The following is a 19437-nucleotide window of genomic DNA, read 5'->3' as shown; positions in this document are numbered from 1 at the left end:
CGCGCTCTTTTGTTCTTTTTTTGTTTTTTCATTTTCTTTGATCGTTCCGACAAAAGTTTAACATGTTTAAGGATTTGTCTATGGATTCTAAGAACATACAGACACAAAATTGTGCGCCTATCCACTGCAAACTTTGGCTTCATAATGCGGAATTGAACTGACCTTAGAAAAATGTGAACATATACAACGAAACATTATATTTGAATGGAAACTGATATCAGTTTTTTTTCCTCAAACATCATCGCGACCAGGAGTGAATCCATTATTTTTTCGATGGCGGCGAGTTTTCAAAAAGTTCAAAAAAGTCGTCAATCGGTTTTCAATATGTACAAAACAAAACACTTTTTCATACAGGCCAAAGCAGCAGGTAAAACAGAATAAAAGTAGATCTTCATAGTCGTTAATGATTTTCCGAGCTCTACCAAAGCACTAAAAAGACCCTATAAGACCCTGCTATGAGGTCAAACCGGGAAATTTAGTTCAGAATCAGTTGCAAAAGTAGTCAAAGAAAACAGATACTTTTAGTGCTTTCTTTGTGCTTTGAAAAGAATTGAAATTTTTGGTGAAGGGTTTTCGAGTTTAAGCAAAAAAACATAAGCTTTAATTCACTTTAACACAGTTTTGATTGGTATAAAATTTTGTTGAGTATCATTTTAACTCACCGATACTGACAATTTGAGATATTGAGAGTGAAAAATTAGCCCATATTTTGGTGTTGGTCTGCTTCACTGGTCTGGCCATGTAATGGTAATCTGGGTTGGCGAACAAGTACTTCTGTAATTTGACTTCATTTTCATCAGACTTAACCTTGGAGCGGGAAATGTAAGTTATAAATATTATAACCAGCCACTTATGAAGCATGTTCTTCATTTTTACTTATACGATGACTTTACTGTTAATAAGCTATAAGTTATTAAACGTTTTTCGAAAGTTGGGAATATTAATTCGATTCCTACGTGAAAAATACTTAGTTGGTTTTTCTTAATTTTTTTCTTTAATGGCCAGTTATCAGAACTGAATTTACCATAACTTGATAAATTTGCCAGTTAAAAGGCTGAAGTGAAAAATGCAAGTGCTTAAATGCCAATTTGCGTTACGATTTAACCGTTTGTAACATAAGCAGACACCAAGCAATTTCTGGAGATTCGGTCTATTATTTTAAGATAACTTGAATTCTATCACCGCTTAATGAGAATAAGGGGCGAGTAATTCATTCTTGTAAGGTACTGTTTTCTAGACCATCATAATTTGAATCAAAATGTTTTACAGGGCCATAAAGCCATAAAAAGCTTTCAAGTGGGAAAAACAGATTGCCATAACGCTATCAGGGGAAACATGCGGCGGATATTTCCCGCAGCTTTGTACAAGACCCCTAGTTGGTCTGTTTTGCAAAAATAGCCGCCTAGAAAACTGTAAATATTTCCCAAACATAATCAGAAACTATCGGCAATTTCTTAAATTAAAATGATTGACAATGTTGTTTACCAGAAAATAAGAGCCTAATGTCAATGTTAGGTCAACCTATTTTTATTAATTTGGAGTACTTTTTCAATAGAGAAGGAAGGATTAATAGATCTGTTTAACGCGTTGATATAAAACCGTCATGTTCAATTTATTTTCTAATCAGCTGAGCTTAAATTTCAGATTATATTGCATTCCATTCTTCAAGTTTTAATGGGCATTTCCCCCACCTTTAAATTTGAGGTTGACTCAAAGGTATACAATTACGCTGTTGTTGCAACCTTCGAAAAGATGGCGCTTATATATCACTATATCACATTGTACTTGATACTGGGTGAGGGGATAATTTAGAATAACTTGTTGAAAAAAAGCAAGAAAAAAGATTTTTTCTTGTACAAGTTGCACACCAACCGCGGGAGAAGCCAATTTTCGAAAGAGAGACATTTAAAGATTTGCCTCGATGCAACAAACTGTACTGTAATTACTCACCATTCGAATTGTTTTCATCAATGAAAACCTGAAACATTCGAAAAAAAATCCAGTGCCCGTTTTTTTATCTAAATATGTAAATGGCTCCATTGTTTTGTTGTTCAAGAGCATAGATCTTTGCTTTTTTTTCAAAGAAACGCATTACGAGGCCAAACTGTGTATTTTGTGAATTGTATGCGGATTCTGCAGCAAGGACGCGCTCTTTTGTTCTTTTTTTGTTTTTTCATTTTCTTTGATCGTTCCGACAAAAGTTTAACATGTTTAAGGATTTGTCTATGGATTCTAAGAACATACAGACACAAAATTGTGCGCCTATCCACTGCAAACTTTGGCTTCGTAATGCGGAATTGAACTGACTTTAGAAAAAATGTGAACATATACAACGAAACATTATATTTGAATGGAAACTGATATCAATTTTTTTTCCTCAAACATCATCGCGACCAGGAGTGAATCCATTATTTTTTCGATGGCGGCGAGTTTTCAAAAAGTTCAAAAAAGTCGTCAATCGGTTTTCAATATGTACAAAACAAAACACTTTTTCATACAGGCCAAAGCAGCAGGTAAAACAGAATAAAAGTAGATCTTCATAGTCGTTAATGATTTTCCGAGCTCTACCAAAGCACTAAAAAGACCCTATAAGACCCTGCTTTTGCCGCAGGCACAAAACTGAACAAAAAAAACAGGTCACGAAAGGCATTTGTAGGGGCTTTTTTGGAAAATTTTGATCAAAAAATTCCGTTTTTTTGGGCGCACGCATCCCCCTCGACATTAGTAAACTTTGGCGCCGAGGGGCCCGTCAGGCAAAAGTGGATATCTCAAAATAGTACAAAGGGGAACCCTTTGGGTTGGTATGGGTTTCAACGCCTGTGCGTCCCCTTGCCCCCAAAATCTGCTCCTGAGACCGACTTAATTCATCAATGTATATCTTCATTCACTATCAAGTAAGTTAACTGTTTTTTTTTTATTTTATTCGTTTCTACCAAATTCATCTTCAAAAGTTGATTGATTTGGTTGTGGTATTAGTATTTTGTAATGCAATTTATAAAAGTCAATTTAAAATTTCAAAAAAAAAATGAAAAAATTTCAATCAAAGGTTTAGTGTTTTATTCGTAATCAACTTCAAATAAAAATCAACTAATTATTGACTGAGATTTTTAAATCTCGCAAAATTTTTCTGTGAGAGTCTTTAAAAAACAAATAATTTTTTTTCCAAAAAAAAGGTTATGACATAATTAATAGATAAATCACTTCGTTTTTAAACAGGTGAGAAAAATTTATGTCTGATGTTTCAATTTTTACCGTTGTTTTCTCGTTATCTGTTCAAGTATTGATTACAATTTTATTGTAGAATTTTGCAAAGCAAAAATTTTTCATTATTGTCTTTTACAGACGCCGATTTAGGTTTCTTTTACAATGAAGTTCGCATAAATTTTTTTGGTCAGGACGAGCAAAGACGGTGAAGTTTGTTGACAATAAACGGGATTTTTTGATAATCAAAAGCAAATTTTTCTGCATAATCTGATGTTTTGAAAGTTGCATTTCGTCCATTCTTTTGCGACTGGCAAGGATATATGGCCTAGGATGTTTTTGCTTCGCAAAAAAGCTTTTTTGTCACGCAAGCTTATATGTTTCAAATAACACGCGAGCTACGTTGAAGGTGGTATCATAATTTCATCCCCTGAGTCGTGGTTTGTTTTAAAACACAGTTTAAGAGTAAAGAAAAACTGGTATGAGAATTTTTCCGTTTTGAGCTTCAAACTTACCATAAGTGGATGAAATAAACTTTTCAATTCGACAAAAAGCTTGTCCATTTAGAAAACATTTAAGAATTTCAAAATAATCGGCAAAAACTTTGTCAAAAATGCAGCCACTTTATTGAACGCCACTGCAATGATGCCATGGTTGAACGAATAAGTAATGGCATGAAGTTAAATTTCGGACAAATCTAATCGTGATTGAAAAATTCGGCTAAAAAGTGATCAAGGAAACTACATGTGCTAAAAAACAGAATTGGGTACCTGTTTCAGGACCAGAATCTACCATTCGATTCTGAAAACAGGACATCGAGACAACACATAGAAAGACGACAAAATTTCTGGTCTTGATGACTTAAGATCGAGCAACACCAAAGTCCAAGATGCCTAAATGATTTTTTACGGGCGCTTTCACTGGTAAATCATATAAAAAGCGCGATAATATAAAATCCGTGAAATCACAAAAAATATCGCAGGCACAATTGTGCATTTTTTTCGGGAACTACAATTCTGCAGTTTGTTTTCCGGATGTAGAAAAAAAACTTTCGGATAATTTGATTTTATTGAATAAATGAATTGATGTGGCTTAACACTTTTTGTGAGCAGCCATAAGTTTTACTTTGAGCACTTGTCAAATCGATTTTCAGTCGATACCAATCAAAATCCATTTTCATACATGCCAAAACAACAGGTAAAACAGTATAAAAGTATATGTTCATAATGGTTAATGATTTTCTGAGCTCTCCCAAAGCACTAAAAACTCCCTGTAAGACCCTGTTTTTGCCGCAGGCGGAAAATTAAAAAAAAACACAGGAAATAAAGGGCGTTTTAGGCCCTTTTTGGAAAATATTGATAAAAAAATTCATTGTTGAGGCGCAAGCACACGCCTCAATACTATTAATTTTTGTCGCTGAGGATCCGTCAGCCAAAAACGGAAATCTCAAAATAGTACAAATAGGGGCTTTTTGGGTTGGGAGGTGGTTCAATCCCTGAGGTGGAAAAAGGCGTCCACCAGACCCCCAAAAACCACACCTGATCTCGACGTAAATATTTTTGTATATCTTCATTCAGTTACACGCAAAGCAAAATTTTTTTGTTTTATTCATTATTATCTGATTCATCACAACCAATCTACAGAAACTGATGGATTTTGTTGTTGTTTAATAGCATTTTGTAACGGAATTTATAAAATTCACTAAAAAAAATTCAAAAAATTTCAATCATAGCTTAAGTCTTTTTTTCATAATGCAAATAAAGCATCATTTAATTAATTATTGAGTGAGATTCTTAAAGAGAAAAATCACTTCGGTTTATTTTGTACCTTATGTTTCATTTTCACCGTTATTCTCTCATTAACTGTTCAATCATTAACTTCGAGTTCATTCTAGCATTTTGCAAGATCCAAAAATTCTCATAAATATTTTTTAAGACGCCAATTTAGTCGTCTTTTACAATGAAGTTTGGGCTCATTGATTTAGTCAGGACGAGTAAGGGCGTTAAATTTTGTCGACAAAAAACGGGAAATTTGGAAATACTTGGAGCAAGTTTTTGTTTCAAAATCTAAAATTTGCAGAATGTCCTTTTCACCATTCCTCCGCGTTTGGCGAAGACATATGGCCTGGGATATTTTTTCGCTTTGGTGTTGCTGGATCTTAAGTTATCGGGACGAGAAATATTGTCGTCTTTCAATGTGTTGTCTCGGTGTCCTGTTTTCAGAATCGAATGGTAGATTACAATACGCAAACTCAAATAGTTCCAATAACAGGCGAGCTACATTAAAGGTGGTATCATAATTCAATCCCCTGATTCGTGATTTGTTTCAAAACATAGTTTAAGAGAAAAGAAAAAACTGGTTGGAGATTTTACCAGTTTTCAGGCTCAAACTTACCGCATGAAATCACTTTTTCAAATGGACAAAAAGCTTGCTTCCATTTCAAAAATTTTATAGAGTTTTAAAATAACCAGTAGAACCTTGTCAAAATTGGTTCAATTGGGGCAAAGTTGGAAACTTTCAGTTGAAATTTGACATAGCAATCTCTATATTAAACGCCATTGCTATGACGGGAATGTATAATGGCATGAATTGAATTTCGCTCAAAATTTAACGTGACGTGATTGAATGACCCGGCTGAAAAACTAATCAAGAAATTTACATGTGCTGGAAAACAGAAGGGGGTAACTGTTTCAGGAACGAAATCCACTATTCGAGTCTGAACACAGGACATCGAAGCAACACAAAAAATTATGCCAAAATTTCTCTTCCGGATAACTTAGGCATCCGGGATTTCGATGTTGCTCGAGCTTAAGTGATTTTTTCCAGCTAATTTCCTGATAAATCAAATAAAAAGCAACAATATAATATCCTTGGAGTTACAAAAGTATCACAGTCACAAATGTGCAGTTTTTTCCGGAAGTATAATCCTTCAATTTATTTTCCGCACGTAGAAAAAAATACATTCAGACAAACTGATTTTATCGGAAAATGAATATATGTGGCCGAAACATTTTCGAAACCCTTTTTTTATACAGGCCAGAACAGCAGGTGAGACAGTATGCTAGTAGATGTTCATAGTGGTTAAGGATTTTGCGAGCTCTGCCAAAGCATTAAAAAGACGCTGTAAGACCCTGTTTCTGCCGTAGGCTTAAAACTGAAAAAAAAGGCCACAAAAGGCGTTTTCAGGACCTTTTTGGAAAGTTTTGATCAAAAAGTTGCCTTTTTTGGCGCACGGTTCTCCCTCAAATTTAATAAATATTGGCCCCCAAAAATGGATGTCTCAAAACAGTACAATGGGGGTTGGCAGGGGGTTCAATCCCTGAGGTGGAAAAAGGCGTTCCCCCAGAGCCTTCCTATATCCAACCTTGATCCCGACTTAAATAATTGAAGTATATCTTCATTCAGTAACAACTGAACCACATTTTTTTGTATTCATTATGATCATTTTCATCACTTTCAATCTTCAAAAATTGATTGAGATCATTGTAGTAGCATTTTGTTATGGAATTTATAAAACTCACTCAAAAAACTTCAAAATTTCAATCATAGATTTAGTGTTTTATTCATGATGAACTTCAAAAAAAAACAAATCATTGAATTAACTATTGAGTGATATTTTCAAATCTCAGAAAAGTTTTCGGTAAAATGTTTTAAAAAACAAACAGTTTTTTTTCAAAAAAGATTTTGACATAAGTAACTAGAAAAGTCACTTCGCTTTATTAACACTTAAACAAAGTTTATGCCTGATGTTTCATTTTTACAGTTATTTTCTCATTAACTGATCAATCATTGATTTCAATTTATTCTAGAACTTTTTTTTGCAGGGCAAAAAAAGTCTCAATAATATATTTTACAGACGCCGATGTTTTTTTACAATGAATTTTGGGCTCATCATTTTAGTCAGCACGAGTCAGGACGTTGTTACTCGTCAACAAAAAACGATAAATTTGGAAAAATTAAAAGCAAATTTTTCTCCATAATTGAAAAATTCCAGATTGTCGTTTTGACCATCCTTCTACGACTGGAAAGGAGATATGTTCTGGGATAATTTTGGCTTCGCAAAGCTGCTTTTTATCGTGAAAGCTCATATATTTCAAATATCACGCGAGCTACACGGAATGAAGTATCATAATTCAATCCCCTGATTCGTGATTTGTTTCAAAACACAGGTTAAGAGCTAAAAAAAACTGGTTTGAGTTTTTTTCAGTTTCCAGGCTCAAATTTACCACAAGTGGATGAAATTACTTTTTCAGTTTGACGAAAAGCTTGTTTCATTTCGAAAACACTAATAATTTCATAATAATTTGTAGAACTTTGTCAAACTTGGGCAAGGTTTGAAAACATCACTTAAAATGCTACATAGCAACCTCTTTATTGAACGCCACTGCAATGACGCATTTGGTAGTACGAATATGCTATGGCATGAAATTGAATTTCGGGCAAAATTTAACTTAGTTGAATGACTTGGCTAAAAAACTAGTGAAGGAATTAACATGTGAAGAAAAAAAGAAATGGGTACCTGTTTCAGGAACGGAATGGAATCTACCATTTGAGCCTAAAAACAGGACATAGGGACAACGCATAAAAAGGCGCCAAAACTTCTCGTCCCGATAATTTAAGATCGAGCAACATCAAAGTCCCGGATGCCTAAATGATTTTTACAGGCGCTTTTTCTGGTAAATCAAATAAAAAGCGATAATATAATATCCCTTAAGTTACAAAAATATCCCAGTCACAACTGTGCAATTTATTTTCCGGAAGTACAATTCTGCAATTCATTTTCCGGATGTGGAAAAAAATTACATTCAATTAATTTGATTTTATTGGAAAAATGAATTTATGTGGCTTAACACTTTTTTCTGGGCAACCGAAGCTTTTTCATTAGATCACTTGTCAAATCGGTTTTCAGTCGATACCAATCGAAACCCTTTTTCATACAGGCCAAAACAGCAGGTAAGACAGTATAGAAGTAGATCTTCATAGTGGTTAATTGTAACCGTTTTTAAACTATGCGAAAAATTAGCAAATAACTAACCGAGAACAACACCGCATGTTTAGTAGAACTGAAAGGTTTTTTTTTAAATTTATGATAGAAGACAACCTCAAAATCAAAATGGCCGACCAGATCAAATTTCGAAAAAAAAATGGAATGGCAGCTTTGGGCCTGTTATTTCAAAAATTGGATTCTGCGTAGTAGTTTGACAATATGAGGTCTTAACTGCTTGAAAAACTTTAACAATCAATTTGGCTGGTGTTAATTAGCAAAGAACTTTTCTGAAAACTTGAAAAAAGCCCAGTTCTACTATCTTGCATTGTCGCCTTGGTAGAAAGAACAGCGAATCATCCCCACCCACTCCGTATTCAAAATTTTCCCGTGGGTCATTTTTAAAACATCTTTCATATTATTATAACAAGACTGTGCAAACTACAGTCCTTTTCACCCAGTTATAGATTTTTTTACTTGTAATAAAAAATTGTCATCGATCTTTTCAATACAGACGTCGTCTTTAAATATGCAAAAAATAAATTGAGTACCAAAAATTATTGGGTTTTCGGCCAATAAAAATATCATAAGCTCTCTTTTGCTTTTGGTGTGTTTATCTGTCAATCTGATTTTGAGCCCAGTTTATGATTGGTGAGTTTAGAAAATGAGCAAATTATCACCAATTATTCCATGTGGTGGTGGGGTAGATTGCTAGAAAAGCTATTAACAAATGCAATCTGTCATTGAAATTTGCTATTATATTTCAGATTCCCCAGAAATCGTACAGCAAACGATAAACAGCAAATATGAACATCATTTATGGTAATTTTGTTTTTGTATATACATTTATTTTAAAATGTAAAAATAAGTTTAAATCTTTTGATTTTCAGCGACTACAACCCTTCTAGCTGTTATCCACTTGACCATTACAATGGACGGTCCCTTTCCGAATACGGGTGAGTGACTTTACCGTTCAAAAATTAGAGCTCACTTAGAGCTTAGTGGAGTGGAAAAGAAAGATATGGAAGAAAGCTGGCCGCCCTCAGTTAGTGGCTGTGTTGGGCGATGGGGCGCGGTGCTAATTGCTCACAACTTGCCCGTACCCAAGGGATTTTCTGTGCATGATCTGAAATTCTTTATTTCGTACAAAAGTTGATTCCCAGATCTGAAATCCTTTATTTCAGATCTTGATAAGAATTTACAAATTTCAAATCTGAAATAACCAAGAAAAACAAAACTTCAGATCTGAAATTAGATCTGATATAACCAATCCTTCAAGTATCCAAGCGTTATTTAAACATTTCACAACCTACTTCAGATCTGAAATTTAGATCTGAAAAAGATTATTTCAGATCTGTTGTAGAAAATTTACTGGGTACGGGTAACTATTCCCAATTCATTTATCAATCTGTTTTGAGAATTAACCGAGTGTCGCAAAAAGGCAATTTAATTTCTGGCAAAGGTCTTTATTACGAAGACCAGCTCGGGTACTTTTTTAGTGGTTTGGATTCCATGCATATTGTCTGTGAAATTCTGTGAAACATGTTTACATGTAATTAAATGAAATTAAAACATGTTCAGCATGTGTTTGTGTTATTCGGAAGCCCTTTACAGCTTATGGTCTCGTACTGTTGTCTGAGAGTTTGATCGAAACCATTTTTTCATAAAAATTAGTTATTTTTCGAAATTGCATAACAATAGCGCATTTTCATATCAGAATAATTCAAAATGAAACAAAATCAATTATTTTTTTTGGAAAAAGTCTAAAAGATAGAACCTTCCTGGGGTTCAATTTTGTTAAATACTCCCAGTATAATTCGCAATATACTTCAAGTATAATTCAATCCAACCGTAATAGAAGATAGATCTGAATACTCACCTAATTTTATGAAATCAATTTCACGCGAAACAATCATTTCTAAAATTTTCTTCATTTAATCTAGAAAACATCCAATGGTACTGGGCTGACCAGTCTATCGGATTGTTCGGCGACCAAGCGTGGCTTTTTCACACAGAAGTGGGACCAGTTCTAACAAAAATCGGCTGCAGCCCTTCGGAAAACTATATCCGGAAATTCAAATGGAACCCCCGTTTGCATCTTCAGCTGATTCGGGTGGAGTGTGCGGGGGAGCAGCACTGGCTTCTGATGACTGACAAGTACCCGAAGGATGTCGCTTTGTACCCTGGAGATGGGGTCAAGTTTGAAGACGACGTGCTCGTTCGTCTCGGCAGCCACTCGATCTAATAGTTCTGTTTTCTATTTGAACTAATTATCTACTGATGATTAATCTCGTCTCTCGCCTATGCTATAATTGATTTTTACTGTTATCGTTATGTTTGTTGGGTGGAGATTTTATTTTACTCAGCCAAAAAACTCCAGCTAAAAACGAGCCGGGCTAATTGGTTGCTTCATAACAAGAGCTCACAATTTCTCAACTTTTTTTATACAGCCCACGCTGTTGTTTTTTTTTGTGATTAGAGCCCGCACAAAAACTTTGTACATGCAAGGCTGATTTCTTTCGTAGCGAATTGTACTTCAGTGTTTAATCATATGTCTTTCGATTCCCCCAGACTTTTTATTGCGAAGCATTTTCAACATTTATTGAACTTCGATGGACTAAGTGACAAAAATGCTTCAAAGTGGTAAATACGGTAGAATCAAACGACGTTTGATTAAAAAAATAGGTGTTAAATTTAGATATTTCTTGGCAAAAAAGCATATGGTATTGAAGCTTCTTAGATGTGATATGTAGATTTCAGAGACATATTTATGGTGAAGCCTGTTTTCAACTGCAATAAAAACAGCTTGTTTACCAAATGATTGAGCTAAATAATGGCGGTAGCAAAAACGCGCTTTGTGATGGACTTCAAAACAGGCACATTTAATTATGTCTTTGAAATATAAAAAGTCAAGATGATTCCTTATAATGAATCCATATAATTGTCGCTAGTCAAAAATATTCAACGTCTACAATATACAATATCAAAACGTTTTTTTTTGATAATTTTTTATAATTTGATTGAATGACCTGGCTCAGTTTTGCATCTAATTATGTCATTTTTAACATCTGTGCTAAAATAGCAAGAAAGTAAAACCCAAACAAAAATGTGAAAAATTGTGCCTTAGGTAAACTATGTGTTGTTTTTCTGACTTCTGTAACGAACTTACAAATTCTTTGTGCTCAGGATGCTTTTTCTTTCTCAAGAAAGTTTTCATTTTTTAATAAGCTATTTTTGATGGAACTGGGAACAAATTAACGCGCGATATGTCGCGCTCTTAAGGCGCAAGCGGAGATTTAATCCGTCTGAGAAAACGTTCCAATTTGGTTCAAGGAAGCTTAATTGCCATAACTAATTCGTTACTCGGAGCGAAATCTATCATTGTATATTTTATGGCTTGTGGGGTGATGATTTTCAGAAAAAAAATCTCAATTTTAAAATATATATTTTTTTCCATTTGTTTTTATTACCTTTAATTTTTTGGTCTTATTACTACTCCATAGACCTTAATAGGCAAACGGAACATTCAACGCTTCGCCTTGATACGCGCAATCTCGAACTTAAAAAGACATCGAAAGTCAAGTCGCGAAAAACCAAATTCGAAGAACTAGTTTTTTCTTTCCAATCGTTGACACGTTGAACCTACTCTAATTATCGAGTTCTCTTTTTTTTAGTAAGTAAAAGAAAACAAGTCTGAAATATTTTATCTATCAAAACATTTTAACTATCATCAGAGTAATCATCTTTTATAACAGACATGCTGCTTAGAGGGACTCCAGTTAAATATTTAAAACTCTTCGAGCAAGTAGACCGGAAAACTTTAAGCTGAAATTCGATTCTCTTTTCAAAACCAAATTAAAGAGAAAAGTAATCCAATTTTTCTTTGACTTCGATAAACTAAGTGACAAAAAACTTCGCAGTGATAAATATGGTAGAATCAAATGGCGTTTGATTAATCAGTAGGTGTTAAATTTGGATATTTATGGGCGAAAAGGTATATGGTATTGAAGCTTTCTAGATGTGATATGTAAATTTCAGAGACATATTTATAGTGAAGCCTGTTTTCAACTGCAATAAGAACAGCTTGTTTACCAAATGATTGAGCTAAATAACGGCGGTAGCAAAAACGCGCTTTGTGATGGACTTCAAAACAGGCACAATTAATTATGTCTTTGAAATATAAAAAGTCAAGATGATTCCATATAATGATTCCATATAATTGGCGCTAGTTAAAAAAAAATCAACGTCTAATGTATAATAAAAAATCATAACGTTTTTTTCGATGTATTTTTTTTAATTTGACTGAATGACCTGGCTCAGTTTTGCATCTAATTATGTCCTTTTTAACATCTGTGCTAAAATAGCAAGAAAGTAAAACCCAAATAAATATGAGAAAAATTGTGCCTTAGGTAAACTATGTGTTGTTTTTCCGACTTCCGTAACGAACTTACAAATTAATTGTGCTCAGGATGATTTATCTTTCTTTAGACAATTTTCAGTTTTTAGTAAGCTATTTTGACGGAGTTTGGAACGAATTAACGCACTATCTATGTCGCGCCATTAAAGTTTAAGCGATGTTTAAATCCGTCTTAGAAAACGTTTCAGTTTAGTTGAAGGAAGCCTAATAACCATAACTGATTTGTTAGTGGGAGCAAAATCTATCTTCTTGAATTTTTAATGGCGCGTGGGATGATGATTCTCACAAAAAAATCTCAATTTTTAAATATTTTTTTTCCATTTTAGTTTAATACCAATAAGTTTTCGGTTTTACTACTATTCCATAGACCATAGAAGGCATTCGAAACATTCGACGCTTCGTCTTGATAACCGCAACCTTGAATTTAAAAAGACATCGAAAGTCAAGCCGCGAAAAATCAAATTCAAAGAAATAGTTTCTTCTCTCCGGTCATTGGCACGTTAAACCTACTCTAAAAACTGAGTTCTGTTATTTTTGGTGAGAAAAAACAAGTCGGAATTAATCCATAACAATGATCAGAGTAATCAGCTTCTTTAACAGACATGCTGCTTAGAGGGATTCCAGATAAATATTTGAAACTCTTCGAGCAAGTAGCCCGGAAAACTTAAAGCTGAAATTCGATTCTTTTTTCAAAACCAAATTAAAGAGAAAACTATTCCATTTTTTCTTTGACTTCGATGAACTAAGTGACAAAAAAGCTTCGCAGTGATAAGTATGGTAGAATCGAACGGCGTTTGATTAATCAGTAAGTGTTAAGATTATATAATTTTTGGCGAAAAGATATATGGTATTGAAGCTTTCTAGATGTGATATGTAGATTTCAGAGACATATTTATAGTGGAGCCTGTTTTCAACTGCGTTTGGAACAGCCTATTTACCAACTGATTCAGCTAAATGACGGCGGTAGCAAAAACGCGCGTTGTGATGGAATCTAAAGCAGGCATATCTAAATATGTCTTCGAAATTATAAAAAGTCAAGATTAATCCATTTAATGATTCCATATAATTGTCGCTAGTCAAAAATATTCAACGTCTTATGTATAATACAATATCAAAACGTTTTTTTTTTCGATAATTTTTTATAATTTGATTCAATGACCTGGCTCAGTTTTGCATCTAATTATGTCCTTTTTAACATCTGTGCTAAAATAGCAAGAAAGTAAAACCCAAACAAAAATGTGAAAAATTGTGCCTTAGGTAAACTATGTGTTGTTTTTCCGACTTCTGTAACGAACATACAAATTATTTGTGCTCAGGATGATTTTTCTTTCTCTAGACAATTTTCATTTTTTAATAAGCTATTTTTGACGGAACTGGGAACAAATTAACGCGCGATATGTCGCGCTCTTAAGGCGCAAGCGGAGATTTAATCCGTCTGAGAAAACGTTCCAATTTGGTTCAAGGAAGCTTGATTGCCACAATTAATCCGTTACTAGAAGCAAAATCTATCATTGTATCTTTTATGGCTTGTGGGCTGATGATTTTCAGAAAAAAAATCTCAATTTTAAAATATATATATTTTTTCCATTTGTTTTTATTACCTTTAAATTTTTGGTCTTATTACTACTCCATAGACCTTAATGGGCAAACGGAACGTTCAACGTTTCGCCTTGATACGCGCAATCTCGAATTTAAAAAGACATCGAAAGTCAAGCCGCGAAAAAACAAATTCAAAGAACTAGTCTTTTCTTTCCAATCATTGACACGTTAAACCTACTCTAATTATCGAGTTCTCTTTTTTTTAGTAAGTAAAAGAAAACAAGTCTGAAACATTTTATCTATCAAAACTTTTTAACTATCATCAGAGTAATCATCTTATATAACAGACATGCTGCTTAGAGGAACTCCAGATAAATATTTAAAATTCTTCGAGCAAGTAGACCGGAAAACTTGAAGCTGAAATTCGATTCTCTTTTCAAAACCAAATTAAAGAGAAAAGTATTCCAATTTTTTTTTGACTTCGATGGACTAAGTGACAAAAAAAAACTTCGCCGTGATAAATATGGAAGAATCAAACGGCGTTTGATTAATCAGTAAGTGTCAAATTTGGATATTTGTTGGCGAAAAGGTATATGGTATTGAAGCTTTCTAGATGTGATATGTAAATTTCAGAGACATATTTATAGTGAAGCCTGTTTTCAACTGCGTTTAGAACAGCATTTTACCAAATGATTCAGCTAAATGACGGCGGTAGCAAAAACGCGCTTTGTGATGGAGTCTAAAACAGGCATATCTAAATATGTCTTCGAAATTATAAAAAGTCAAGATGATTCCATATAATGATTCCATATCATTGGCGCTAGTTCAGAAAAATCAACGTCTAATGTAAAATAAAATATCATAACGTTTTTTTCGATATATATTTTTTTAATTTGACTGAATGACCTGGCTCAGTTTTGCATCTAATTATGTCCTTTTTAACATCTGTGCTAAAATAGCAAGAAAGTAAAACCCAAATAAATATGTGAAAAATTGTGCCTTAGGTGAACTATGTGTTGTTTTTCCGACTTCCGTAACGAACCTACAAAATAAAACTGCTCAGGATGATTTTTCTTTCTTTAGACAATTTTCATTTTTTATTAAGCTATTTTTGATGGAATTTGGAACGAATTAACGCACTATCTATGTCGCGCCATCAAAGTATAAAAGATGATTAAATCGGTCTTAGAAAACGTTTCAGTTTAGTTGAAGGAAGCCTAATTACCATAACTGTTTTGTTAGTAGGAGCAAAATCTATCTTTTTGAATTTTTTATGGCGCGTGGGCTGATGATTCTCACAAAAAAATCTCAATTTTTAAATATTTTTATCCATTTTAGTTTAATACCAATAAGTTTTCGGTTTTATTACTATTCCATAGACCATAGAAGGCATTCGAAACATTCGACGCTTCGTCTTGATAACCGCAACCTTGAATTTAAAAAGACATCGAAAGTCAAGCCGCGAAAAATCAAATTCAAAGAAATAGTTTCTTCTCTCCGGTCATTGGCACGTTAAACCTACTCTAAAAACTGAGTTCTGTTATTTTTGGTGAGAAAAAAACAAGTCGGAATTAATCCATAACAATGATCAGAGTAATCAGCTTCTTTAACAGACATGCTGCTTAGAGGGATTCCAGATAAATATTTGAAACTCTTCGAGCAAGTAGCCCGGAAAACTTAAAGCTGAAATTCGATTCTTTTTTCAAAACCAAATTAAAGAGAAAACTATTCCATTTTTTCTTTGACTTCGATGAACTAAGTGACAAAAAAGCTTCGAAGTGATAAATATGGTAGAATCGAACGGCGTTTGATTAATCAGTAAGTGTTAATATTATACAATTTTTGGCGAAAAGATATATGGTATTGAAGCTTTCTAGATGTGACATGTAGATTTCAGAGACATATTTATAGTGAAGCCTGTTTTCAACTGTGTTTGGAACAGCTTATTTTCAACTAATTTAGCTAAGTGACGGCGGTAGCAAAAACGCGCGTTGTCTAACGCAGGCATATCTAAATATGTCTTCGAACTTATAAAAAGTCAAGGTGATTCCATATAATGGTTCCATATAATTGTCGCTAGTCAAAAATATTCAACGTCTAATGTATAAAACAATATCGAAACGTTTTTCTTTCGATTTTTTTTTATAATTTGATTCAATGACCTGGCTCAGTTTTGCATCTAATTATGTCCTTTTTAACATCTGTGCTAAAATAGCAAGAAAGTAAAACCCAAACAAAAATGTGAAAAACTGTGCCTTAGGTAAACTATGTGTTGTTTTTCCGACTTCAGTAACGAACTTACAAATTAATTGTGCTCAGTCTGATTTTTCTTTCTTCAGACAATTTTCATTTTTTAATAAGCTATTTATGACGGAACTGGGAACAAATTAACGCGCGATATGTCGCACTCTTAAGGCGCATGGGGAGGTTTAATCCGTCTGAGAAAACGTTCCATTTTGGTTCAAGGAAGCTTAATTGCCATAGTTACTTCGTTACTAGAAGCGAAATCTATCATTGTATATTTTATGGCTTGTGGGGTGATGATTTTCAGAAAAAAAAATCTCAATTTAATATATATTTTTTTCCATTTGTTTTTATTACCTTTAAATATTTGGTCTTATTACTACTCCTTAAACCTCAATAGGCAAACGGAACATTCAACGCTTCGCCTTGATACGCGCAATCTCGAACTTAAAAAGACATCGAAAGTCAAGCCGCGAAAAACCAAATTCAAAGAACTAGTCTTTTCTTTCCAATCATTGACACGTTAAACCTACTCTAATTGTCGAGTTCTCTTTTTATAGTAGGTAAAAGAAAACAAGTCTGAAATATTTTATAACTATCATCAGAGTAATCATCTTCTATAACAGACATGCTGCTTAGAGGGACTCCAGATAAATATTTAAAACTCTTCGAGCAAGTAGACCGGAAAACTTTAAGCTGAAATTCGATTCTCTTTTCAAAACCAAATTAAAGAGAAAACTATTCCATTTTTTCTTTGACTTCGATGAACTAAGTGACAAAAAAGCTTCGCAGTGATAAATATGGTAGAATCGAACGTTGTTTGATTAATCAGTAAGTGTTAATATTATACAATTTTTGGCGAAAAGATATATGGTATTGAAGCTTTCTAGATGTGATATGTAGATTTCAGAGACATATTTATAGTGAAGCCTGTTTTCAACTGTGTTTGGAACAGCTTATTTTCAACTAATTTAGCTAAATGACGGCGGTAGCAAAAACGCGCGTTGTCTAAAGCAGGCATATCTAAATATGTCTTCGAAATTATAAAAAGTCAAGGTGATTCCATATAATGGTTCCATATAATTGTCGCTAGTCAAAAATATTCAACGTCTAATGTATAAAACAATATCGAAACGTTTTTTTTTCGATATTTTTTTATAATTTGATTCAATGACCTGGCTCAGTTTTGCATCTAATTATGTCCTTTTTAACATCTGTGCTAAAATAGCAAGAAAGTAAAACCCAAACGAAAATGTGAAAAACTGTGCCTTAGGTAAACTATGTGTTGTTTTTCCGACTTCTGTTACAAACTTACAAATTAATTGTGCTCAGTCTGATTTTTCTTTCTTCATTTTTTAATAAGCTATTTTTGACGGAACTGGGAACAAATTAACGCGCGATATGTCGCACTCTTAAGGCGCATGGGGAGGTTTAATCCGTCTGAGAAAACGTTCCAATTTGGTTCAAGGAAGCTTAATTGCCATAGTTACTTCGTTACTAGAAGCGAAATCTATCATTGTATATTTTATGGCTTGTGGGGTGATGATTTTCAGAAAAAAAATCTCAATTTAAAAATATATATTTTTTTCCATTTGTTTTTATTACCTTTAAATATTTGGTCTTATTACTACTCGATAAACCTCAATAGGCAAACGGAACATTCAACGCTTCGCCTTGATACGCGCAATCTCGAACTTAAAAAGACATCGAAAGTCAAGCCGCGAAAAACCAAATTCAAAGAACTAGTCTTTTCTTTCCAATCCTTGACACGTTAAACCTACTCTAATTGTCGAGGTAAAAGAAAACAAGTCTGAAATATTTTATAACTATCATCAGAGTAATCATCTTCTATAACAGACATGCTGCTTAGAGGGACTCCAGATAAATATTTAAAACTCTTCGAGCAAGTAGACCGGAAAACTTTAAGCTGAAATTCGATTCTCTTTTCAAAACCAAATTAAAGAGAAAAAGTATTCCAAATTTTCTTTGACTTCGATGGAATAAGTGACAAAAAAGCTTTGCAATGATAAAAATGGCAGAATCAAACGGCGTTTGATTAATCAGTAAGTGTTAAATTTGGATTTTTGTTGGCGAAAATGTATATGGTATTGAAGCTTTCTAGATGTGATATGTAAATTTCAGAGACATATTTATAGTGAAGCCTATTTTCAACTGCATTTAGAACAGCATTTTTACCAACTGATTCAGCTAAATGACGGCGGTAGCAAAAACGCGCATTGTGATGGAGTCTAAAACAGGCATATCTAAATATGTCTTCGAAATTATAAAAAGTCAACATGATTCCATATAATGATTCCATATAATTGGCGCTAGTTAAAAAAAATCAACGTCTAATGTATTATAAAATATCATGACGTTTTTTTCGACATATATTTTTTTAAAATTGACTGATTGACCTGGCTCAGTTTTGCATCTAATTATGTCCTTTTTAACATCTGTGCTAAGAAAGCAAGAAAGTAAAACCCAAATAAATATGTGAAAAATTGTGCCTTAGGTAAACTATGGGTTGTTTTTCCGACTTCCGTAACGAACTTACAAATTAATTGTGCTCAGGATGATTTTTCTTTGTTTAGTCAATTTTCATTTCTTAATAAGCTATTTTTGACGGAATTTGGAACGAATTAACGCACTATCTATATCGCGCCATTAAAGTAAATGATTAAATCCGTCTTAGAAAACGTTTCAGTTTAGTTGAAGGAAGCCTAATTACCATAACTGTTTTGTAAGTAGGAGCAAAATCTGTCTTTTTGAATTTTTTATGGCGCGTGCGCTGATGATTCTCACAAAAAAATCTCAAATTTTAGTTATTTTTTTCCATTTTAATTTGATACCAATTGGTTTTCGGTTTTATTACCAGTCCATTGACCATAGAAGGCATTCGGAACTATCAACGCGTCGCCTTGATAACCGCAACTTTGAATTTAAAAAGACATCGAAAGTCAAGCCGCGAAAAATCAAATTCAAAGAAATAGTTTCTTCTCTCCTATCATTGGCACGTTAAACCTACTCTAAAAATTGAGTTCTTTTAAAT

The 19437-nt window shown here is 33.4% G+C and overlaps 1 protein-coding gene across 1 annotated transcript; it reads left to right on the top strand.

Annotated features, from left to right (window-relative positions):
• Nucleotides 1-7970: 7970 nt before the first annotated feature.
• Nucleotides 7971-10515, top strand: LOC134840329 (uncharacterized). Its single transcript, XM_063856091.1, has 4 exons — nt 7971-8154; nt 8953-9007; nt 9076-9141; nt 10129-10515. The coding sequence occupies exons 2-4, from the start codon at nt 8992-8994 to the stop codon at nt 10428-10430; spliced, it is 384 nt and encodes a 127-aa protein (XP_063712161.1). The 5' UTR covers nt 7971-8154; nt 8953-8991; the 3' UTR covers nt 10431-10515.
• Nucleotides 10516-19437: the final 8922 nt, after the last annotated feature.

Source organism: Symsagittifera roscoffensis, chromosome 2, assembly GCF_963678635.1.
Source record: "Symsagittifera roscoffensis chromosome 2, txSymRosc1.1, whole genome shotgun sequence".
Taxonomy (NCBI): Eukaryota; Metazoa; Xenacoelomorpha; order Acoela; family Convolutidae; genus Symsagittifera; species Symsagittifera roscoffensis.
The sequence above is the reverse complement of the archived record's forward strand: the minus strand, read 5'-3'. Positions and strand labels throughout refer to the sequence as shown.

Excerpts from the sequence above, each read along its gene's own strand:
- LOC134840329 (XM_063856091.1), top strand. Across the intron at positions 9,142-10,128 it reads CGGTCCCTTTCCGAATACGG|AAAACATCCAATGGTACTGG; the intron begins GTGAGTGACTTT and ends CATTTAATCTAG.